Genomic DNA, 26,311 nt, shown 5'->3' with positions numbered 1-26,311 from the left:
ACAAGAGAGTGATGTTTTGTTTAAAATAGGTGTGGATCTTCTGCAAGGTGACATTGGTGCAGTTTTAGTATGAAAATATGATCTTTTTTTATATCTTCAGAAGCTGCACGTATGTTGCATGGCCTGTAGTGTGCTCATTTTAAAAGCTGTTCATATGTTAAACTGCATGTTACTTTTCTGTAGGCTAAAATCTAAAATAACGGCATTCTCAGGAGTTAAAAAAAGCATTCTATTTAATGCTTTGCTTTTTAACTTTCAGTCCAGTTTGCTCCTTTTGTATTTAAAAAATATATATGATGGTATGTCCCATCTCTTGCTCCCCCCTCATTTTTCCATGGGTTCTCCCTTGCCTTGCTTGAGCATGAAAAATATTCCATATCTTCATTCTTGGGACATCATTTTTGCTCCCCCCCTTCCCACACCCCCAAACCAGTGACACCGTAGATTTTCAGTGTTGTAAATGCTTTTCTAATTTTAGCTAAATTAATATTTTTGGAGTTCTGCTAGGAAAGCCAATAGTACTACCTTTTAGTTAACCCATTGGCATGAGTTGTCTGTGCATTAAGCAGAGGTTACTCTCTCTGTGTAAGCCCAACTATTTCCCCCTGAATTTCTCTGTAACAGTGGGGGCACCTCAGGTGAAAGACCCAAGGACTTTTCTGCTTGTCTGTGTACGTGACAGAGAGAGAGAGGGCTGGTACAAGGCCTGCTGTGCCTCCTTTCCATAAAAGTGCTTTCTTCTGTTATCTTCTTTGTAATACACATCTAAATCTAGAAGAAAAAATTACTTTGATCTCTTTCATCCTGTTACCCACCCTCCTCTCCCCCTAGTTCGGCTGGATGCTCTCTTCTGGCTACAGTGAATAATTCCTTTCTAGTTGGATGTTTCCAGAGTTACAAGCATTTTGCTAGGCATACAAAAGATTTACATGGAGTAGTCCTGGAATACTCAGAATCCAGCTATTGCCCTATACAGCTTGATTTAATTTCTGTCAGTAAAGCAGCATGCATTTTTCTCTCTGAATTGAAGACCTGTGGATTGCTATCGCAGAGAGATTGCGCTCTGTTCCCAGCATCTTGATATTCTCTGAGGCAGAGTCCTCTTACTTTTAGCACCCACCATTTTTAAACCATAAATTTGAATGGCCAATAATAGGCCTTTAATCAAGTGGTATTTGCAAGCATTCCCTAACTATCTTTTTAATGTGGTATTTATTTTTAAAGCTGACACACCAATTGAAGAATTCACCCCAACTCCAGCCTTTCCTGCTTTGCAGTACTTGGAATCTGTGGATGAAGGGGGAGTAGCATGGCAAGCTGGCCTGAGAACCGGGGACTTTTTGATCGAGGTAGGAGATCGTGACATCTAATTTTTAGTGCTCTGCTGGGGACAGATGTTCCCTTTGTCGAATTTACTTTGGAAAAAGTGTATGATGTTTTTGAAACAGCAAGTTCAGTGCACTAACACCGGTAACGTATTTCACTTTATCTATTTTTAAATATCATGCAGCATTGAGGAAAGCAGTAAAAAGAACAATGTTCAGGTTGCCTAGGAAGTTTCTATTTATGCTTTTTGTCATTTAGGAATACAGTAGCAAAGAAACTTGGGGATTTTGATTTTTCTTGGCGTTATTGAGTTCAAATTTAGTTTAATTTCTGTATTTATGTCAGGCTATCAATTCTGTGATCTTCTCAATATTTTTAAAGAGTCATCAAAATTAATGGCTTCTTATGCAACTTTCTGCAATCAGAAATATCAATGATCTAGTGCTGTTGGGAAACCATGGAGAATAAAGCAAATGACTTTGGCTTGAAATTAAATATTTGCAACAGTGCACTGTACTCATACAAAAATATATATAGAATGATAGATTACTATATAAACTACTTTATAAAAATGACATATTTAAATAATATCTTCAGTCATACCAAAAATGTCATCATATTATATATTTTGGAGGAATTTTGGTTGGGATGTCAGGTTTTGTTGCAATAGTTGGTACTCCTTTCTAGTGTTACCTGGCAGTTTGCAACAAAATCATGTTTGGGGATTTTCTTCCTCTTTCCCCACAACCCCTCCACGACTAACAAAGTGATACTGTGGTTCTTTGAAAATAGGTCTTTCAGGGTGGTTCAAATCTGCAAAATCTATTTGTTTTGTTTTGTTTTCCCCTTCTTCAGGTACAAATATCTATTTTGTTAAAATATTTACTGATGTCATAGCATTTATTTCTACAGACCTGGCCTTTCCATTCAGGAGAGGATAGAATATACACCTTTCATTTGTTTTATGCCTTGATCTCCCATGATGATTGAATTTAAATAGTTGTAACAATGAAAGAACAGGCTTAGCAGACTTTTAAAGTAAATAGATGTACATTTTTATCTGTGCCTTCAACGTACATTTTTCTTATTGTTTGTTTACTTGAGAATGATTGTATAGCAAACTGCTTGATGATGGCTTATAAATTGTACTGATACGTCCTCTGTGCAAGGATGCTTTCAAAACTATGATTTTTGACACCAGGTGTTGGTTTGGTTTTGTTTGGTTTTTGTTAACAATGCTTTGGTTTTAGAAATTGATTTCTTGTTAGGCTTTTAATCTGTAGGAAGTATGAATAGTCTGTACTGGATGATTTCATAGATAGATTTGATGGTGAATAATGTGTACCTTAGTAGATAGGATTACAAGATGAAAACTACGCATATGGATTTTTTTAAACTCTCTGAAAGGATTCAAGAAGTCTCGGATAGCTAATTCTGCTCAAAGATTTACTAGTTTTCTTGCAAATGAAAGAACTAGAATTAATTGTCCAGACAATCATCTCCTAGCCTTAGCCTGGAAGAACAGTTAAACACGCACATGTATTGCTGAATCAGGGCATTAATCCATACTTTACACAGTCCAGCATATTTGTAATTAATTTTGAAAGAAGCAGTTATTACACACAAATCAAATCCATTTCTATGTAATTTATGTTCATCAGGGTATTCTGTTCTGAATTTTGCAGTTTAATTAAGAGGATACGATAATACTGAGAAATCACAACTTTGATGGTTTTGAAGACTTTTATGCTGGAGAAAATGCAGGGTTGTTTTTTTTTTCCTTCCTGTTTTATGAGCTACTTGTGTAGTGCACAACGCTGCCTAGCTATAGAGAGCCATGCTTGAGGATATTTACACTGATGCAAAAAAGATGCTGCTGTTGAAATATAGATGACCAGTACACCTGCCCTTTTATGAATGCCAGACTACTTCATTTCTTGTGTTGAACTGGTCAGAGTTGAAGGTACTCTACGCTGCAGTGCATGGTTATCATAACTGGTGTAGTTAGTCTGTCTTCCTGTCAAATGATTTCTTCCATGACTCCAAAGTTTATGTTGGTGTTCGTAAGTGCCACCTTAACCATTTGTAAGTAATATAACACATTTATCATAAATGTCACATTAATAAAAAGGGAGTTAATGGGCAACTAGGATCCTAATTAGTCCCATTTATAACACTTGCGGCAAGCATCAGGCTTTAGGGAAGTGAGAGTCCAGTTTGGCAGAGGGCAAAATGCAATGGAGAGCAGATGTTTCACTCTTAGTTAAGCAAGTTTGGTGACTTGGGGTCATGGAGGTAAGAAGAGCCTTTTTCCTCACTGTATGGAAAGACAGGTTTGACAGGAAGATAAATCCTTTCTTTGGAAGCAGGAAGGATCGTGAGTGCAGGTGAATAGAAAGCATCATTTCCTCGTGTAATTACGGTCTCTTGGACTTCCAAAGGGGATAAAAACTTTAACAACAGCTACTGAGCATGCTAAAGTAGTTCAGTATTGAAGGCGATGCACATTGAGCAGAACAGATAAAAGCTTTATGCAAAAAAAAAAAAAAGAAGAAAAGGTGTTGTCTTGCTTCACCAGGTACACAGAAGAGGAAGAGGGCTGGTACACTTTAACATCTGACAGTTTTTATCAAGTTTGCAGTTTTTCTGAAAAGCCACGTGGTACTGATTTGTCCAACCTATACAATTAGTTTTAACGTGGGACTTCAGTGATTAATGTTAAACTTGCTTATGGAGATACAGTGTTTCCTAATTCTTTGATGAAATTTCTGATATATACATACATATATTTATCCTTGCTTCAAACCTGATCGTGTTTTTTACGGTAAACATATAATGTTTAGTGGCTTTTCTGGATAGAGCACAAATAAATTGTATTGGGAAAGTGTATGAGTAGTTTTAGAGTTGAAACAGTTAGCCAGAGACAGCTGTGATTATATGTGTATTTTCGTAAGCAATTCAAATTATCAATTCATGTGATTTTTCATTACTTTGATAAACAATCAGAATTGGAGTATGGTTATGACTTGAATGTTATAAGTGAGAGAGATTGTATAGCTAGCGCTATTTACTTCTTTTCACTTTTTTTAGTTGACGTTCTATTCATCTCAATATCTACCCAATTAAAAAGACAGATAAAAATAAAGCACCATGTTAGTGCAGGTGCTATGCAACCTAAAACATTATGGCTTCCATTAGAGGGGGATTTCAGAAACTACAGCCATCATTAAGGTATACACCAATTATAAAGCCATTGTAGGCTGTTGTGAATTCATGAGTATGACTGAACTGCTTTAATACGCCTGCTCCAGCCTGTGAAGACTTCATCAGAAAATATTGAATCATGAGCTGATTTTATTTGTTACTTGATATATTTGCAGGAAGGACATGTATTAGCTCTGACTCTGAATCTCTTATTCATTAACAATATTTATGTACCTAACCTTTATTAACTTTATTTAGCGTAGAACTCAAACTAAGCATAAACAGAGGAACTATTAAAAACCAGTCAAAAAGAGCTGCCTTACAAATTGACTCAAAGAATCCTGGGAGTATGGGGGCTTTGGGGCTTTGATTTGTTTTTGTTTTTTTGGTGGTTTTTGTTTGTTTGCTTGTTTTTGAGATTTGCTTTGATGAAATATACAACTATAACTGTCTTTAAAGAGATCCATTAGTGTAAAAGAGTTTTTTGTGTCAGAAGAATTTTTGTTTCCGTTTTAGTATAGTAGAATATAGATTATCTTATTAAATTAAAACCCAGTGGATTATTAACTACTTGTTATTGTTGTTATCTATGAATGTGTAGCTGTTTTTGCAGGTGTTGTATGATATGATGTATGGGGATTTTTCGTCTGTCCCAGTACATATATCAACTGATAACACTGTAATATCAACACTCACAAATGAAAGTAATTCTAGAATATTTTAACAGAATAATGCTTTAGTTCTCTAAATGAGGGGATGCAGTTTGGATTCTTGTGCCATAAAATCACTTATTTTTCCAGATAAATTGAAATTTTATTGTCATCAGAGTAGAATAGCTGTTTGTTTGCATTCAAATTAAAATATAAGGTAGATTAAAAATGTATTATTAATTTAAAAATAATAATAATCAAGATGTGATTTGGAGATCAAAACCAGAGGTGATAATAGAAGAGTTCTCATCATTTTTCAGAATAGTTCAGTTGGCACATGTACTGAATCATGCAGAATGGTCTGGAGTATGACTTCCTTTATGTCTTTTTCCTCAAGGGCTTATAGAATCATTACTACAAACTTTTCTTTAAGTAATGGTAAGTGGAGAATAGACAGAAATTTACTATAAAGAGCATTGTTTTATCATTTAGTAGACAAAGATATCTGTCCTCTGACTGCTTGTAGGAAGTAATAATAAGCATTTAGGGAGATGTTTAAAATAATTGGAATAATTAAAAACACACACTAGTAACTTTAGTTTCATATTTAGCAATAGGTTAGATATTTGTTTTATTCCATTAAATACTTCATACAAATTTCAAAACTTTTCTGAAAAGCAAGGTTTTGACTTCATTGTTGTAAATGAGACTATAGTCATTTTGAGTATTTTTGGCAAGCATAGGAATGTTATGTCTTACATTTGTATTCAATGGCTGGATGAATTAGTGTGGTTTTACTAAGCCATCTGTTATTGATTTAAGTCCCTTTAGCAATTGAGAAACCTTTCCATCCCTAAATAAGCTTCATTAATTACCCTGTGGCTGAGCTTTTTCTTATTTTTAGTGTGAACCTCTCTAGCTTCTGCCACCAGATATAAATCTAATTTTTTAAGGAAGCTACATGGAGACCATGATATTTTTTTCTCTTCCTGAAATAAACCATGATATTGTTATTGTCTTCATAATAACAGTTTATCATGTTGCATTTTTTTGCAGTTGTTTTCTGAAACTTTGTTCATATCCTCCCAAAGGTGTGAACATAAGCTCGATGCAGTATTTTAGTAATATCCTACTACTGTAGTAATACCAATCGCAATTTAGTAATATTGTGTGTAAGAGGAGAAAAAAAAAATCTTCCATTTTTTTATGCTGTCTTTACCTGTCAAACATAGGCCTTTTAGTGGACCAAAAGAGTAATGTCCACTCTACATCACTGTCTCATATTAGGCTTTTTGCTGCCAATTTGGCTGCTCCTCCCATGCAGGCAGTGAGCCTCCGCCTTCGCATATTAAGCAGGGGAACAGTGAGGCTCGTGGTTGAGCTCTCTGAGCAGTTCTGTTCCTAGACAGCATCTCCTTGAGGTTTGGGTTCAGCTGTACAAACTAGATTTTAAAGGAGATTTACTGTTGCAAAACTGCAACAGTACTGCAGTGTTTCAGCACGTGCACACGCACGCACACATATATATAATATAGAGGCTGTTTGTGTGCATGTACATACATGGTTATTGTAAGCATAGCAGAGCTCTCACTAACATGCAACTCAGAGGTCGAGCAGATCCTGCACATCTAGCCTGGGCACCACTATTTTTAAATCTGAATATTTAAGTGATACACAATTTGATTTAACCAACTGTGAAAGGATAAAGATAATTTCTGTTTACTGGTTAGTCATAATCCTCTTGGTGACATCTGTAAATGGTATCTGTTAAACACAAGCATCCCCCTAACATTTCTTAAGCTGAAAGTTGTCAGAGTCCAAAGGCAACTTTCCTCCTTTGTGTTGGTTTTGAAACTCTTTTGCTTACAAGTAACTATAGAGACTGGAGAAGCTGGACAGTGGGGTCCTGGAAGAACAGCTCTGGTACGAGTGTTGAAGAATCCGCTGTATGTGAGCAGGCTCTGGCTGCTCAAATCAATTTTCACTTGATGGAGAAGTATTTTGTTTTCTTTCTGCTTAAATTCAGTCAGTGAGGCTTTGTGTTTTTTGTTGTTGTTGTTTTTTACTTTATTTTTTAATGGGCAATAGCAGCTGAATGAAAGTACTGTGCCTTCAAAGTGCTTTGGTCTGCACAAAAGCACTGTAGAAAAATGACAACTCTTTTGGCTCTTTCTTTTTACTTTTTTAAATGAAGACTCTAACCTGCAGGAAATGATGGTATTCCGAATGTGCTTGGTGTGATCATAAAAAAGATGAACCAATTTCATTTCATTCTAAAAATACATCTATAAAGCTGTTAGCTTTGTCAGCATAGATGGAAAGGGGCAGACAAAAAAGAAGTTGGTTCTTACAAGAGCTTGGTTATTCACGCTTAAGCAAATAACATGCTTTAAAGTAAGACTGAAAAGCAGACAAAAATGAAATCATATTGCTGTTTTCAGACGTACAAAACCAGGCTGCAAGCAAAACTGGGAAGTGTTTTTCTTTACCCTTGATTTTACGTTAGGTATATATTAGGCTTGTATTCACAAGGTGCAAGAGAAAATGGTGGTATTTATCTGATTTACCAAAAATGTAACAAGTACCTATTTGATGTTGAGAACTGCTTTTTATGTTTCTCTGAGAGGAGGATTTGGAAGGAATTTTGGTGATAAGGGCAGCAACAGTCAGAAGTAGTTCTGTGTCCATTCAGTCCTCTGTGATCAGTCTTAAGGCATTTTGACCTAGATGATTCTGTTTTCAAGAGAAATTAGCCAATGTTTATGTTCTGAGGGATGCTGCCAAAGCTCCTGGGACATCAGTGGAGTGTGGAGCTATCCATAGGGATCTTTTTGGCTTCTTGTGAATATGAAAGCCGGCATTTCCCTGACTTCCTACTACACAACCTCTAAAAATAGCAAATTTGTTTAAACATAAGCTGCTTATAAATAGCCAGTTCTTGGCCACCCAGAAGTGATCCAGTGGCATCCAGCCATCTTGGCCATCCAGTGTTTCACAGAAAGCACAGCTATGCATAGTCTTCGCTTTTGCAGGCGTCTGCCTATCCTCCATTAAAATACTGCAACAGTAATACAATTCTGCCTTTTGCAGCTCTTAAGTCTTGAAGTTAGGTATTAAGACTCCATAAAAATAAATGCAGTTTTTAAGGTATAGTTTAGAGATTTCCAGAAGACATTATATTAAAATTAATTTCTCTGAAGCCTGTTGGCTTTTTTTAGTCTTTGATACTATGGAAACCTGGTTGCCGGAATGGAACTATATGAAAAACAGTACTTGTGCCTACAGAGAAAATACATTTTTTTCTAACTGGGGGATGTTTCTACAAATCTACAAAATTATAAGTGAAGGAAAACAGATGAGTTGTTTCAAATGGTGGAGAATTAATTGATAAATTCCTGCTGCTGAGTGGTACAGCAGAACTAATCCAATACCTGGAATTTTTCTTTTTCCTGTTTTCAGGAGGGCTAAGCATTTTAGTTTAAGTCTCTCCTTACAAGGAAGAGAAATACTATAAAGTGGAGTTGCATGTGTGTGTTCATGTTTTAGTAGTTTGTTTGTTTTATTGCCAGTTTTCTTTTTCTTGCAATCAACTTGTGTGATGGTGAACAGCTATGTTCACCTGGTAGTTATGTTTCATGAAACAGAAGTCTGTCCAGAAGTTAAAAGGAAGTTGCTTGACAGCTGGCTATCACATGCTTCATGAGCAGAAACCATACTCTCTCTTCCTACCCATTTCTCCTCCTCAACCAAAATTTCTGGTTTTCTGAAGAAATAGCTTCATTTTCCAATATATGCAGTCTCAAGCTATCCAAATACATCCTTGCTGTAACCTCCAGACCTGAAAAAGCAAATGAAAACTCCAGAACTTGAGAAGTATTCATTTGGTTTTCTTGATAACCATAATCTTTTAGCCTATACTGTGAAACGGGATTCATAAACTGGTTTAGATATTTCAGAGGGGCTAGATAAATCACTTCATGTTAGTACACAAACAGGCTCTGTATTACTTTTGTGTGGGTGCTGATAACTGCAGAAACACTTGTGATTTAGGGAAATTCTGAACTTTTGAATGTGATCTTCTAGCAGAATCTCTACATTCCTGTTATTATTATTTCTTTTGCATTCAGATTCTAGCATGTGTCCTGTATGGAAAAGGGATCATGGGTCTGGAATTAATCCTTTAATTACTTAAAAAAAAAAAAAAAAGAAAAAAAAAAAAAGCAGAAGGTTTCCTTCCCTACTTTTTTCTCATCCTGCTGTGTTTGTAGATGTAAGAAAAATCACAAACTTCTACCTCTGTCTATTTCAGGTCGTTACACAGTATTAGGGTATGTAACGTGCAGTATAAGGGTCTGTCTTCTCTAATAAACCATAAAAAAGGGGCACACAAGGCAAAATAATTTGAGATATGATCCAGTGACAATTTTTTTGCTGATTTAATAGATGTGAAAGAATTCAGCGTTGGAGGTATGGGGCCCAGTCAGCAGGTGCTCATCTCTCCCAGAGTTGCTGAGCTCCTCTGAGCTTAGTGTACAGCTATGAAGGAAAGCAGTGAGAGAGAAGGTAATGACAGAAGATGGCTTCTGAAGATGTGTGGCTTGTTCCATTACATTCAAAGCAGTTCTTACAGCTTGTAACTATGGGAGTCGGCAAATTTATCTAATAAGGAAATTGAAATATGTTTTAAATCAATCAGATTAGAAATTACATTTTATATTCTATTGTAACACTGATACAAATCTTTTCAGAGACTCTTGTATACAGTAGAGAATAACAATCCTTTCTCTCTTCTGCTTCATTTTTGCTTCATATATTCTAGCAGTAATTTGGGGAGCAGGATTTCTAGCTCCCCTCACCTGGTGGTACAACGTTCTCACTTGTTACAAAAACATTATTTCTCTGTGGTGATAGTTTTGCCTTTCTGTTTTCAAAATAAGAACTCTGGGATAGTCTTCATGCCAAGTGGCAACTTTGAGGTGCTGGATGTGGTTGGATGTGAAGGTCTCTGGAGGCTTTGCTGATCAGAGCACTGAAAATTATCCTAGCAAATACATCAAAGGTTTAATGGAGTTTTTCAAGAATGAACTTTTAATAGGGCAAAATTAGGCAGCTAAATACTTGGTGATGAAGAGAAAATTTACAAAAAAGATGCTTGTAAATAGAAGAGTCCATTTACAGTCTGGAACAAAAAGTGTTGATTTTGGTCAAATGTCATAGTTGTATGGAATAAAGAAGAGAGTTAAGAGAGAATCATGAAAATCCTGGGCAGAATAAGTCATTGCAGAAAGAAACTTTACCATGAAATATCCACGATTTACTAGTTTATGGTTGCTATGGAATTGGCATTAAAGATAGCAAAAAAAGTCTTTTCATGAAGACTCAGCTTGGATTTGCACTGATATCAAAATGTTGTAACCTTGCATACTTTTGATACCAGCCTACATGCTAAATATAGGTTAGGATATGTGTGAAGCTCCTGCTTTGAGCTCTCAAAAGCAAGTCTACGTGGCAGATACCAATGTCCTGCATTAAGTATGTTGTATTTGCTTTTAAAGAAATGTAAACTTTGCAGAATCAAAGAATCCTTTTTTAATTCACAAAGTATTTTTATTGCAATCCTTTATTTTAGGATTGTTCTTCAAACAAGCTTCAAGCAATGTTATTGCTTTTAATGGAACCAACCTGTGGCTTGGCTTTTCAGCACTGATAGATTTGTGTGAGGCAGTAGTTGTTGACAGACTTGTGAGTTGTTAACAGTGCATTGGGTATGTTTATTTAGGCTGAGTCTTATTATGACTCAATTTAACTGCTAAATTAAAGAGAGGACTGTTTTTACGTGACCAGCAGAATGTTTATTGGAAGCATTTTCTTCAAGTTTGTTGTTAGAGTTTTAATATCTAAATATGCTTTATTGATTGTTCCTATTATGGAGCTGTTTTTTTGGCAAATAACATACAGTTTGAGGATTGAATTTAAGATGTGTTTTGTTTCTGAGCAGGTATTTGGTTCCATAATTTCCTGTGCATTTTTAGAATTCATTTGAGATATTTTAATAGAAATCAAGTGTACACCTTACAAATAGGCTGCTTTTCAGAGCAGGAAGTGATATATTGTCCAGAAATCAATGAATGGAACTATTCATCCAAAAGTCTCATTTTTCCGTAACTGTTTTTTCCATTTCTTCTCCCTATCCCATGCAAACTTCTCCAGAAGTGCTGTTCAGTTCTTTTTTTCCTTTTGCTTCTTTCTTATGGTGCTGCTGTGTTTTTCTTACACAGCATATTAACTGAGGTAATTTTCTCTAGAAAAGCCACAAACTGCATCAGTCTTGTCCCACGTGTAAAGGTGTTAGAACCTTAGTATGGAGACATGATGCTACTCCTTGGCAGGTCTGAATTTACAGAAACCACCCTTGTGCTGCCAGTAGCACAAAAGGGAGCACTGCTGCCCTTTTAAAAGCTGCAAAGTGTTATCCCTACAAAAGAGGTGGGATAAATTGCATTTTAGAGTTCTGTTAGGCAGAGTTCTAGCTCTCTATGTTAATTGTATTTGCCTTACCCATGTGTCTGTGTTTCAGCTGGTTTACTGGAAACTCAAACACAGAGTACAAAACATTCTCATGATGGGTAAATGCTCTGAAGTCTATGCATGGTGGCTGGATCCTCTATTTAGATACACCTAATCTAGCTACATTAAATCTTGTAATTTAGGCACTGACCTTTTTTTCCCTCCCTTTCAAGAGAGATTGAAGCAAATAAATGCTAGATTAATTTCATACAGATTAGGTTGTATTGATGTTAATATTGACTGTCACTTGACTAGGAAGGTTATGTGGATAGCTTTTTCCATATCTGAAGGGGTTTTGGATTTGATAAATTCTTGTGTTTAGCAACAGAAAACAGGAAGGATTTGGAACATAAAAATGTTACCTGGTAGAAGTTACACTGCTATCTCATCAAGAACTCATCAAGTTCCTGTGAACACGAATACTGTTGGCTTTCTAACATTACAAAGAAATTATGAATAAGTGGAATCCCCCCTTAATTTGCATTCTAACCCATACATAATTGCTATTTAAATATCAGCTTGCCTTTCTGTTTATTTAAAAATATTTGATATTTTGTGTAGTTAGATATAGTCTGTTTTACTGCTTTTGTTGCACAAGCAGATGCAGATTATGCCGATTTAAAATTTCTTATATATTTTTCTAGGAAGCTTTTTGTTGTTTATTTTTAAACAACAATAACTTGTTTAATTTTTTTTTGAGTGATGATTTTATGCAAAACTAATGCTGCTATGCAATTATCAGCCGAGAGTCTTTTCAAGACATTTACTCAAAATAAACACCAGATCAGTGACATGATTAAAGTTTTGTGTAGATAAATAATCCCATTCTAAGTATTGACTTTCAAAATTGGTATAATTTTGCAAATCCACATTTTAGAAAATGTTGTATATTTACAGAAAATAAACATATAAAACTAGATGAAGAAAGACTAGGATTAAGCAGAACCCCCCTTACCACTTGCATAGCTCATTTGGCAGAACAGACTCGAAGGGATATTGTTGTTCACTTCAGTAGCATTTTATATAGTTGAGTTTAAACTGCTGTAGAAGCCAGCCTGAGTTTAAACAGCTGACGTGTACGCAGATGAAGGAAATTAATGTTATCATTCAACCAATATTAACCATATTCACACATGGCTCTGCTCGGGAGAACTGAGGTCTGTGAGTAGTAGGAAACTTTTATCCTTATCAGTAGCTTCATAAGTTAATTATAGTCTTAGGACAGGTGTGTAACTGCAATTGAACTGCTGAGGCTGAGATTTAGGTTGTTTAAACAGTTGCTAATACAGGCAGGGTGTGTGAGTTTGTGGAAGGGGGGTGTTTTTGTTTTGTTTTAATTATTTTTTCAATAAAATACAAAGCAGATGTGTATTACAGATAGTTTGCTCTGTTGCTGATTATCTTAGATTACTGTTTAAGGTACATAGATTGTGCAGGAGCAACTCTCTTTAAAGTGTGCAGACTATGACTTAAGCAAAGTGAATACAGCCAGAATAGTCTTTCCAAAATGATGCATATAGTTTGGATTTTTCACACTTTTTCATTACCCTTGGTGGGATTATTTTCTGCACTTTTGGCAAGTACTTGGATTTGAAACAGGCATGTTCGGTTGCCATGAATCTGGTCATTTTCAGAGCTATCAGCTTTTAGGCTTCCAAGTCTTTCGTTTTTATATTTCCAATGATCTTGATTTTTAAATCCCCAGATTTTGCTGTCATTATCTTATAAAAATAATACTTATTTAAAAGTAAAACTTTGAATTCTCATCCTTAAATATTGTTGTTATAAATCTGTAAAGTCAGGAAAAAATATGTAGGCATTTGGCTTTCATCTTTTTATTGAAATCTCATGACTGCCCTTTTTTTTTTGTTAAATCTTGTCTTTGTTTGTTGGGCTTTGGCAATAGGGAGCAATATATATAGTACTTATCCTAGTGCTGGCCTGTGTTCGTGTTTTCAGTTGGCACTGAGAAATGGCTCAGTAGCATACTTCCTTTTTAGCAGACATTTGAGTCTGTTAGTATTATTGGCTAATTTCTCATATTGGCTGGTTTGACAGTTGTCTGGCATTTCTGTCCTCACAGGGTCTTTGTGGAAAACTACTAATGGTGTGTTGTTTTTTGCTCGGGGATTTTTTTTCTTCTAATATTTAAATTTCATCATTTCCAATAGGTCAGGAACACTTTTTTGCCCCCTTCTGGTTTTGATTTCCAGTCCATAGGGTTCTGAATAGAGAAACATTGCCTTCAATAAAACATGCCATGTTTGCACAGCAACTTCTTTTAATGTTCTGTAATAATCTCTTTGGATGAAGTGTCTCTCTTGAATTATTATTTTAATTAGTTTTGATTTACTTTGGTTATCACCCTCTCCCGCACATACAACAAACTGTCTCACAGTAAAGTTTACTCTGAAAACTGTCCCATTAAAATTACAGACACTAAAAAATTGCATATAAGGTCTTCCTGATGCTATTCACTGCAAACAGAGTAAGAGGTTTTTAAAGTTTATCTCGAAGTGTGAACCCACCAGAGGGTGGAGTACAAATGCATATCAGTTTATTTCAAGGAAGAATAAATGTTGAAGAAAGACTGTTTGGAACTTCATTTTAAAAAGTCTTCAACAGGTGATGTTTTTAGAATCAGCCTGCATCACAAAGACCTATCCAAGACAAAATAAAACAGTACGTTTCTTTACAAAACTAAATCTCTGGCTTCATAGAGATTCCTTTCCAAAGGACTCCAAACCACAACTACTCTAAGCAAGGGCCAGGTCGTCCCATGTTAGGGACAGAGATGCTCAGAAGATGCTTCAGGCAAGCATTTTAAGTTGGACTGGATAAACCTGGTCTGTGTCTCTCTGCATAAATACCAGTAGGAAGACAAGGAAAGTCCTTGTTTTGAAAAATTAAACATTTGAAAATAATCGTACATACAGTTATATACTAAGGCCCTGAATCAGTATCTACAGCATAATATGTAAGCAAGGCTTTTACCATAAAGTGTGTGTGTAGAAAACAGCATAAAACTAGCACTCCTTAGCATCTAGAAATCCTGACCTATCTTGCAAAAATAATTTTTATTATCTAAATTCCTTATTTTTGAAGAATTTTCTTAAAAAGATAAAACCAGATTGTATTTTGTAGAATACATACTGTCCTTTCATCCTCTGATGTCAGAAGATTTGTTTTCTTAATATTAATTCCAGATGTACCAGCTGATTCTTCTATTGATTAATATAGGTAACACTGTAGTTCAAACAGAGCTATCCTAGTTGGTACATGTTAGCTCGTAGTCAAGATTAGGCTTCAGAACTCAATAGTATTCAAAGAGTCAGTACTGAAGAATGAGAGTCCATCAATGCTATGTGTTTTCTATCTGCGAGAAGTGCTAAAGGTTCTGTGAACATTTTTCAGATGTCTGGGGTTTCTGGCTCTTTCAAAAAAGTTCAGAGGTTGTGATCTTTGGGGGGTTGGTCTCCACCTCATCTTTCTTCCCCTCTGTCTCCTTCCCCTGCCCAGAGCAGTGGGAGCAGCCTGCTGCCAGAGAGGGAGCAGGGCATGGCCCGTGCGCAGGGGCAAGAGGGAGACATGCAGTCCTGATCCCTCTTCTCACAGCATTACTAATTCTGGTGGTAGCATTAGCTGGATGTAGCTGCTTTAGCTACCATATGTATCCATCTCTTCAGGCTGTTCATGTTATATGGCAGTTTTGGCAGTCTGCCGGGATTTTTCTGAGTAATATGAGTGATGGGAAATAATAATATTAACCCCTTTGTAACTTAGCCAAGCATAAGAGGGTTTTTTTATGGATCAGAGAGAGCTTTGTAACCTTCCCTGCCCACCCTTTCTCCTCCTTCATGCCCTGCAAAATGTCACAGAAGAGTATGCATTAACTGGCCTAAATAAATAGAGAGGTGGCCTCTGCTACCTTCTGAAAACAGTATGACATTGCCGTGTATGTGATAAAATGGTTTTCTTGTCTTATTAAAGTTCACAAACTGTGCTGTTATTTGGTGGTTTAAGGTGACAACTTCTGAATGGGTGGGTGCCAGTAAATCATATGTGAAAGTGGAATTACACTCCTCATTGTTAAATAACAGGGCTGGGTATGGATAAACTTTCTAGGGAGGTGGTGATAGTGTAAAAAAGAAAGATAATGTGATTCTCCTCTATATTTTTCTCCAGCAATTTGAAAAGATAATGTGCGAGTCTCTGTTTTCCCCTGTTCTACTTCACTGCCAAGGGCAAATTTGAATGGCAACCACAGTGGTTAATGCTGACAACCTTTCTCCATCCTTGTCTCTCTTATGGAAGTAAAAGATTTGCAGTTGCACTATAATACAGCACTGCAGGCTTTTTCTAGGGTGAACCAAAAGCTAATGTTCTCCATGGAGTGATTTCCAGATCATCAGAGGGCTCTAATACTAGAGCTGCTTACTAGAGATGATCATATAATGGTAACATTATTAAAATATTGATAGCATGTCACTGCCTTAAGGATAAGACAAATATATTTTGAAAAAGGAAGGACAGAGAAAGCATGAATAGACTGTCATTTTCTGATATAGGGAAATGAACATAGAAATGGGCTTCAATTTCTGTGGGGAAAAAAAACAGAAGACTGCAAACATATCTGTCTTACTAACACTGCTGATATGCTAATCAGTTCTATTTCATTATGAGAGTTTTCATCAAGGACTTTATTAGATCCAACAGCCCTCTTCCTCTTATGCCTTCCTTGCTCACCCTTTTACCGGAAGATGTAAATTTTGATGCTTAACTGCTGTGAACTGTACTCATTGTGGGACAGCAAGGTACATGTTGTTGACATACTGCAGCCTCACATAGCATATTGCGTATCAGCCCAGCAGACCTGCACATCCTCAGACTTGTTTGTGAGCTTCCCCGGGCTTCCTGCCTGGGAGCAAACAATACCTATTAACTCACTCTTGAGTTGCCACTAATTGAAGCAGCATAATTATCAAATACTTGGACTCATTCCACGTCTGAAATAAAACAGCTGTGTTATAATGTTATGATCAAATTCTTCCACTGTTATATGACCTAATAAATTAACGGTTGGGAATCATGCATTTGTGACTCACAATCTGTCACTAAAATAAGCTAATTTCATCAATGGTCTTTTGGGTAAGTTTCTCTGAATGGGTACTGGTTTTTACTTTTAATAATGCCTTTGCTTAGTCTGGAAGGAAGTGTGGCTGTTTCATGCCATCAGTTCCAAGAGGGCTGAGTTAGTAGTCTCTGGTCTACAAAAGAGTAATGAAGAAACTAAAAAGAAATGAAATATTTCTGTGAAGGATTGGCTTCACAAGGGACCAACTTGACTCATCAATTTAGTGAGAGGTAGGCCAGCTCCTGAGAGTACTCAAAATTGTCCTGGGTTGCTGCTCAAGGACTTGTCTGCACACACTTTATGTAGATTGATTGCTCTGGAGAAAGAGTGGTACAGCAGATTGCAGGCTAACCCTTGCTACAACAAGATTACGGGTGAAAAATTAAACAATTTCATTCTTGCTAAGCAGAAGATTAATATCTTGCTTGCAAAATATAATCAGTTAAAACTACAAGCAATAAAACATCCTTCTGCATTCAACTAAACACAACTTCTCTTCAGCTGTTCAAGTATTTGCATTTGCTTGGGAACTGGAAATTTAGCATGCTTCCACACAGGCTGGCCTGCCTTTCACACCTTTCAAAACAAAATAGATCTGCCCATTTTTCCTTCCTTCCTTCTTTCCTTCCTTCCTTCCTTCCTTCCATCTATTACGAATGCAGCCACCAAAGTGGCAGCATAATTAAATGGCTAAAAATAATTTTAAAAAATATAATGTTATTTAGAATTAAGAATTTAGATTTTCAAAATTGGAAAAGTGAATGAGGAAGAGAGAAAAGAATTTAAATCCTGCTTTGTTAAAACAGTAATACTTGTTGCAAAATAAACCTTGGGGAAGAACTAGTTAAAGGCAAAAAATCTCATGTTATTTTTTCTTTCAAATGTACCAGAAATAGGAAGGTCTGCCAGATGTCAGCGGACCTTAAAGATGATGGACCTATAAAAGGGAGCACTTTTGAAAGAGAACGCCATAGATAAAAACTTTAGTGAATCTACTTCCTCCTGACACTGAAAATAAAGACCAAGGGTGCAATTTCAGGTTTGGTTTAGGTCAGCTGGAGTCTGGGCTGTAGTTCCTTGGGGCTCCCTTATACCTGTGTCCTGAGGCACAGGCTCCCACCATCCCTCTTGAGTTAGTGCTGTTAACCAAAAGTGGTAGCTTGTAGATCCAGCTATCCAGCTGAAAAGTGAAATAAATTTAAAAAAAAAAAAAAAAAAAAAAAAGGAATGGGGTCAGTGATCAGCTTAACCACCAAGAACCACCTAGAAAGCCTCATGACTGCAAGCATTACCACTGGAATAGGAGTTTATTGTTAGATCAATTTCAGCATAAGCCTACCCTGAGGAGCAATGTCTGGTTTCATAGACACCATAGGTTTCATAACTGACTGACAAAATGAACAGTAACAAATCATCAAGACAAGGTGATATTCCGAGGGTAGCGCAGATATGAAATTTCTCAACAGAAGTAGTGTCTCTTGTTTATCTGTTGGTCTGCCTTGATAGCAGAGGAATGGGAAGTAACAATGCTTCGATGGTTTTAGAGTCGTAGAAATGACCCTGAGAATTGAACTATGAAGCTTGTGACCAGCACTGAAGAACTGGTACTAACATTGCAAAGATCAGAATCACTGGAAATGTGGTAAAAAAAAAAAAAAGATGAAACTCCAAGATTCAAAATGGCATTTTTAAAAAACATCATGTTTTATGAAGGAGTCAGGGAATATATCAGTAGTGACCTTGACTCTTTTAGCTTTGGTTTGGATTTTCAGAAAGAAAGATATGTTTAGAAAACAAGCTACTGTGTAGTAAGAGGAAATGACCTCTAACTTAAAGGATAAGAATTGAAAGGTAGAACAAAATCAACAGTTTTCAAAACAGAAGGAAAAGGAGTAAAGTTTTAAAATGCTCTGTGCAGTGAACTGTCCTGTTGAATCTACACAAATGATCAGCTTTAATCTTAGGCATAATTCAGAGATAGCAAAGCACTCAATTTACTGAAGGATGTAACAGAATTTTCAAGCAATGAGATAAACGTTAAAATGCTGTAGAGAATTAAAAAAAATATAGAAAATTTTGTTTTTCAGACATTTTACTGAGCATACAGTGCCTAATCTAGCTCTTCACAGAGGCCACTCCCAAATGAATTTAAGGATGCACAAAGAATTGTGACCACTTTGCCTGACCTGCTTCGGCCCAGCAGCTTCTCCTGCTCCCTGGGGCTCAGAGGTTCTTGTTATGTCAGTGCCTTGTGGCACACCATCTTATGCCATCCTCACGAGCTAGAGACACAAAGGACTGAGTGGATTAGTCTACACCCAAAATAACTGTTTCCAAGAAGCCTATCTTACTCTCCTTCCCCTCCTCTTTTTTAGATCACATAATAAATCTAGATGAACTGGTAGTGCCATCTCCACCTGCTGTTTTTACTGATGAACAACAAAAACTGCATGTTGGGTGGTTGTAGCTTCAGCTTAGAGGATGAGGAAATTCCTGGCTCCAACCACAAATCTCCCTAACTTAGCTGGGATGATCATCTTTAAATGCAACTCCTGTTTGAAGAGATTTAAAAATTGTTTAGGGTTTGGTCTCATTGTGTCTCTATTATTTCTCAAGCCTTTCTCTAAGATGAGAAATGAAGCTGCCAATAATAATTATTTCACCAAATTCATCTTGTCATTGCAGAAAAATGACAGAGGATACCTTCTGAAATAAAAAATTCTGTGTTGCAATAAAATCTCTTAGGAAGTTATGCAGGTAATTTTATCAGTAGGTCAGGTACCAATCAGTAACCACTCAGAAAGTACCTAAATCTGTGTCTGATTGCATGGAAATTTATCAGTTTTAGTCAGGAAGGAGTCCCTTCTCACTTATGTTGGCATTCAGCTGCATGGTTATACCTACAGTCTGCTTTCCCTTTGTCTTCCAGATAAGCAGTGTAGCATCCAGTGCTCACACGTAGGTCAAAGCTCCAGTCTCACTTCTTACCGGGTAGGAAGGCAGTAATTTCAGTAGGGCTGGTCTACAGCTGGCCAGCTACCTAAGATCTAGTTATTTTCAAAATTTTCATTAAAAAAATGAAGGCTGGGCACTTTTTATTTCTATTTTCTGTACTTTAAATTTATTTGTGGCTGTATTTCATGGCTGAGTTATAATATCATGCATACGGATGCCTGCAAACTGCAAAAGATGCCAGAAATATGACTAGTGATACCAGCTACTAGGGGCAGAAAGAGTGGCAGTAAACTAAATTCTTCATGTTTTACATCAGGTAGCTCTGACATATGCTACAGAGTCATATTTATGAGTGAGAGGGGGAAAAATTGTATCCTAATATTGAGTGAGAACAAAATACTGCTACTAATTTTTAAAATATGTTTTTATTTATTGAGCAAGAGGGAAATAAATATTTCTCTTGCCCAATAAATCACAAAGTCCACAATTTTTCTGTATGCACTGTAATAGAAAAATGCTGTGGACAAAATTCAACACTGATGAATACTCAGTGTAGTTTCCAAAGGGGTGTGAAAACATTTGACTTTCATATATAGCATGGATCAAAAAAGTGTATCCATCCGTACGGACAGAAACCTTTCCAAATCGCTCCCTCCTAAAAACCTAAACCACTTAATCTGCAGGAGTGAGGACACAAAGCCCCAAGCGGTCAACCGGTAACAGATCCCATCTCCGTGGAGCACAGCGCATCCTCCACGCTATTTTTCAGCACCGGAGGGGCTGTAACGCAGCAACTGTCTCCTGGCAACTGTGCAGGGAGGCCGCGGCAGGCGGTGGGCACCCTGCTCCGGTTGCTGGAAGGCGGCAGCCCCAGACCTGCTCGAGCCCTTTTGGCAGGCTCAATGTGGCTAATCCTGTGGGGAAGGGGATTCGGTCATCAGTTGCCCATGTCAGTCTTTTTTTTTTTTTTTTTTTTTGCTGGGATAGCTCTAACATATTAATCAGTCCGTCTCTCTGGGCTGTAGCGGTAGTGCTCATCAAAACAGGATTTTTGTAGCTAGTTGAGTGTAAACGAGCTCTCAAAGCAGAAACAATAAATACATTTGCAGGCCTAGCTGAAAATAAGTATTCAGATAGAGTTAATCTAATTAACCAAATCAGTGTGCATCATAGAAAGCAAATCTATATGTTTAATATCATTCCTCTCCATCCGCGTTATCTAAATGCTAAACTAGCAAAATGTGCATGAAACTTCTTTTAAAAGATAATAGATAATTGCATATATTTGCTGTCCTCTGACAGAACTCATCATGTTGTCATGTGTATTGTGTTTCGTTTAGGACCCCCTCCAACCCCTGCATAAGCTGCAGGCATACAGCAGTCCACTTCATCCAGGCTTTAGTGCCAGCACAACATTTTGAATTCTCTGTAGCAGGGAATTGTAAGCTATGAAATAATTTGCTGCAAAAGCTAGCAATTAAAGCTGATTTTTTTCTTTTTATAGTATAATTTGTATAGTCATTCATGTGATTGTTGATTTGGGGGTGTATAATTTTCGAAAACTCTGTTCTGAAACAAAACACTGGTAGCAGTTCAGAAGATTAAAAGCTTTCTCCTTTACGTAGGGGGATAAATAGATGGAAAGAGGGAAAAGGAAATGAAAGAACGATTCCCAGAATGGGAGTAAATGCAAGATTGTTTCAATACTACAATTTTGTTATCAGTGTTAAGATGTTAAGAGTTTTGCTGAAGTCTTCACAGCAGTAACACTTGCAGTTCAGCTGCACCAGTGTGCTCCTGTTTGTATGTGCTAGTCCTGGACCATTAAAATTGATCAGAAACCTGTCTACATTTGCCTCCTACCAGTGTATCTGTTACTGAAGTACAGGAAGCAACAGTTTGGTTACTTCTGAGTTCTCCTGTGCAGTAGGTTAGCAAAATGTCAGGCTAGATCTGCTTTTTGTCTATATTTTGCAGGCTGTTTCCTTTCCCCCAGCCTCAGTTGGCAGGTTTCTGGGTGATGCTGGCAAATATGCTCTACGGTTTGCTTTGCTTTTCCCAAAATCTAAGAAAAAATCTATGCTTCCTAAAATCTAAGAAGTCCACAGGAAATGAGTTCTGTCAATGACCACACAGTAATGGTAGATAACTATATACTCTTTTTATAGACAGTGTCTGTGATGTTTTGACATTCATTAATGCTATTCAATCCAGAGGTACTATTTAACTGATTTTAATAGCTCAATCCCAAAAACCTGCTGAAACACTTTTAGATCACAAATTAAATGCCTTCTCCAGCTGTAATGTTTTAAAAGAAACTAAAAGCTTCTAGGTGAGAGAATGTGGCATATTATGCTGTAGAAACACATCAGTGTGCTGACAGTCCTTCATGAGTACTAGCTTCTGTGATCAGTGTCTTTCAGCCCATAATTATCATTATATTCAGTAAAACCTAAGTGGTATCTGAACTTGCAGTTTAGGCAGTGGATTTACAGCTCTTAAACAGGAATGGATTTAAGGGCAGTGGCCTGATGCTTCAGTCCTCAGAAGCATAAGGAGTTTGGGGTTAGGTGTGGGTGCTGCAGGACAGGTGGGTTGGCAAGGAAAGGATTCATGAAGTTACAAGTTATGTGCGTGCTGTTCTGCTGCAGCTGGAGCATGACCCTCAGTGCAGGGATAGCAAATGGCTGCAGACAGGATTGGATGCTGTGGGGATTATTTGAATCTGCTAGGGCAAGGCTTTCTCCCAAACTCTTCCTGGTTTGCAATACATATGGGTTCTGTTGCTAAACGTTTTAACTTTTTTTTTTCCTCTCTAATTTGGCTCAGTTTTATTAGTAACAGAACTAGTTCACAGTTAACATTTGGTGCACGTTTACAGCTATCCATGCTCTCTAGATGATACCACCAGATTTCTTTTTCCCCTTTATAACTTGAAGTAGGAGGCTAGAACCAGTTACAAGTCAGATATCTTTTGCAAGCTGGACTTTGGTGGCAGCCCTTGCAAGGGCTTTATCTAAGTCAGAAACTTTACATACGCTTGTTAATAAGAGTAACATGTTTCTGCCAAAAGCACTTCAGGGTTTTGCTACCCCATATTAATCTTTGAAGGATGGATTGATAGCTTGCTATATATATATATGTTGCTTTCTGCTTGAGAAAGAGATTAGAGCTGCATCCCACCCATTCCCTGATTAGATCTCCATCCTGAGAGCATGAGATATATATATTCTCTTTCTGTGAATATAGATTAAGCTGCTCGTTTTCTCCTTTTCATCTAAAATATTTCTGTTTTCAGGGTTCATTCTCATTAGCTCAAAGTAGCAGCAGGAGAGCAAAAGCTACCTGCTCCTGAGCGAGTCCAAGGCCTGAGGTGCCCCAAACCTCTCCATGAGGTTGCTAAGGAAACGGGAGAGCTTTTTGGGGCACGCAAGGCAGGGCCAGCTTTGCAGGCAGCAGCGATGCAGTTCAAGCACACAGCTCTCCTGCCCTTCTGCTTCCTGCAGAGAGAAATGTAAAATATGCTGGCAATCTGTATTGCCCCAGCCCACTCCTTTCCTTCTTCTCCACCTCCTGCTCCACCCCCATGTTGGGACTTTTAATAAACCTGTCAACAAATAAATGAATGTCCTGGAAGGGAGAATGGCTAAGCATTTTGGACCAGACCTCTGAAACTGGAGGGGAGCGAGGAGAAACAACAGCTGTTTCTGCTCGCTGGGTTTCCGCTCACCTGGGGACCTGTGCACAGGCTGAAAGAGGCACTGAAGCAGACTGCAGGAGGTTGTCTTCCCCATTTTGGGAGATCCATAGGGAATAGAAAACAAAACAAAACAAAAAACAAACAAACAAACAAACAAAAAAAAACAGCTTCAATCCAAATCTTAAACGTTTTTGGTGATCCTGTGTTTGTCCTTAATTCTTCTGGATATGTTTTGTATAGTTAAAACTCTCTCCTATACTGAAAATATTTATTATATTCCCTCAATGAAAATGCAGTTGTAGGTTTTCAGCATTCAATAGTAATTTCATAGAAAACATTAATTTTTCTATGCTGATATATTATTTTAGTCATACTTAATTTAGTCAAATTCAGATTATTTTACTGTTCCATTATCTGATTCCATATTTATTAACATAAACGACTGCTCTTCAGAGACAGGATTTTTGCTTCTTATGCTTTATTTTCCCATTGCTTTCTCAAGTTTCTTTAACATCTCATTTTTTTATCATTTATGAAATTAAATCTCATACTTCAAATAAAAAAAAAAAATACTGTCTTAAAAAGTAGGCTTATCTAATAGCATCAGGCATTTAGAATTATTTCCATTTATTTTTTCAAAAAACAAATCTAGTTTAATGCCAAGTCCAGCTTCTTGCTATAATATAAATTTTCCTGGTTTGTTCTATAAAGACCATAATAGCTAGACACATCTTGTTGGAAGAGTACCAGTTTTGCAATTAGTTAAAAATACGAAAGTGTAAAAATGTGAGAACTGTGTTATTACTGAGATCATGTTAACTATGAAGTCATTATTTCTCATTGGTGGCCTTTTAAGTAATGCTTTTGAGAAATGCTGCTTTGTCCAGATAAAAAAGGTGTATATAAAAATGAGTAAACTTACTAGATAGTCATATCCCAACTCATTAATAATAGAGGCAAGACACCTCTTGACTTCCGTGGATGACAAGAATACTTTAAGGATAAATATTTGCTAAAATTTATCCAGATTTTTAAAGCTCAGTAAAATTTATTTTCTTGCACTGATAAAATCCCATCAAGTTGTAACCTTTCAATGTTAAATTTCATAGTTCATAAAATTCATAACTTTCATAAATTTCAGAGCTGAATGGGCTCTGACCCCAGTGAGGAAAATGTTTTTAGGAGGTATCCCAGTGTGCTTTCCGTTGACCAATAGTTTGACTGCTTCAGGTAATAGCATCTTGTATGTGTAGAAGGATGTTCCTGTAAGTATATAAAATTCACTGGTGACTGGCAGGCAACTACTGTAAGTAAATAAAAGAATCTAATAGGTTTGTTTTTTGGGAAGAGATGCGTTAAATTAGCATAACTCATAAATCACTATGGCATTCCACCCTCAGTTTCAAATCCTTGGTGAGTGGATAGATTGCCAAGGCAGATCAGAATAATCATCACACAGTTTTCTACTTTTTGCATGTAATCACAATGGACAACAATAAACCTGAAACATCTGGCTTTCTTACTGTGTATGTATCTCAGGAAGTTGGGACAACCTACTGAAAAATCCTCCAAACGCGAATATTTACAGATGTTTCCAAGACTAGAAATTGAGGCTTGCACTTTACTCTTGTTCTATTTGCTCTTGAGACTTTCTTTTTTCTATTTGTCCAGTGTTGTTTTGTTGTTATTGTTGTTTTGGTTTTGTTTCATTTTTGTTTTTGTCAGAGAGTATTTATTTTCTCATTTTAGTGCAATTCATAGTTGGTATTGTGAACATAGTGTTTTTCTTGGTTTTGTTCCTTATAGGTATTAGTGACTAGAAATAATCTGGAAATGTTTCTAGTTTGGCTTGACTACTCTGGTTACCATCTTTTTCCCAGTTTCCTCAGTTAACTTTTTAGGTAGAATCTCTGTTTCAATAGTAGACATTTGAAAAACAAAATTGTCAATTCAGTTAAGCTTCCTGGCTGTACAAAATTTAATAATGTAGGTTATTCATTTTGAAGTTTACTTACATGTGTATGCTTAGTCTGCTTATGGCTTTTCAGGGGGGAAAAAAAGAGTAAACTTAGATTAATCTTGAACTTTTGTACAAGGCTTTTCTTGTATGGTTTTCCATGTGAAAGAAATGAGGGAAGGCAAAAAAGATGATGCTATTCACTGCATATTTAGCTTGGTAAAGTTTCCAATATTATTACAAAGCTCTGAAGTTTGTTTGTTGGTTTTGAGCTGGGACAATATTAGAGTTTGGTATAAAAGGATATCTCTATTTACGTATGTGGTCATCAGTAGGACTTGGTAGTTGAATAAGTGTTTCTTAGATGAACCATACGAACAAGTAGTACTAACGGCATGAGTTGTAGCAATGGCTTTCTGTAGTTAGCCTGCTTTTTTACCTTGTGTACAATTTCTCTTCTTGTGAGATAAATTAGAAGTTTCTTCACAGAAGCAACATTTTTGTATTTGCACGTCTGGGAAGGCAAATTTTCCAGAAGTTTAATATAGTTTATGTATTTTGAAAGATTTACTTTATCAAAATACATCTAGATATTTTTAATCTCTTGGTGAATGGCAGTTGGGATGAAAACTGCTTAAATAAGGTCACTGGAGACCCATAGGCATCAAAGAATTCAGGAGAGGATTACAGTGTACTACTGAGCATGGTATCTTTAACCAAAATGTAATTGTAACCTGAAGTGAAAGACAAGTTACTCCAAGGCATTTGAAAAATGCTGATAGCCTAACATAGCTAAAGAATTTATTTTGCAGCCCTTT

At 36.7% G+C, this 26,311-nt stretch overlaps 1 protein-coding gene across 3 annotated transcripts in view; it reads left to right on the top strand.

Moving 5' to 3' along the window:
• The window catches only part of SHANK2 (SH3 and multiple ankyrin repeat domains 2), a 350,898-nt gene that overhangs the window by 215,420 nt on the left and 109,167 nt on the right, over positions 1-26,311 (top strand). For all 3 annotated transcript variants that reach the window (XM_040558301.1, XM_040558303.1, XM_040558302.1), the window contains exon 18: positions 1,225-1,349. In XM_040558301.1, coding sequence (XP_040414235.1) covers positions 1,225-1,349 — 125 coding nt within the window. The remainder of the gene's footprint in view (positions 1-1,224; positions 1,350-26,311) is intronic.

The sequence above is a fragment of the Cygnus olor genome, chromosome 5 (genome assembly GCF_009769625.2).
Source record: "Cygnus olor isolate bCygOlo1 chromosome 5, bCygOlo1.pri.v2, whole genome shotgun sequence".
NCBI classification, from domain to species: Eukaryota; Metazoa; Chordata; class Aves; order Anseriformes; family Anatidae; genus Cygnus; species Cygnus olor.
This window is presented reverse-complemented; position numbering and strand designations above follow the sequence as displayed.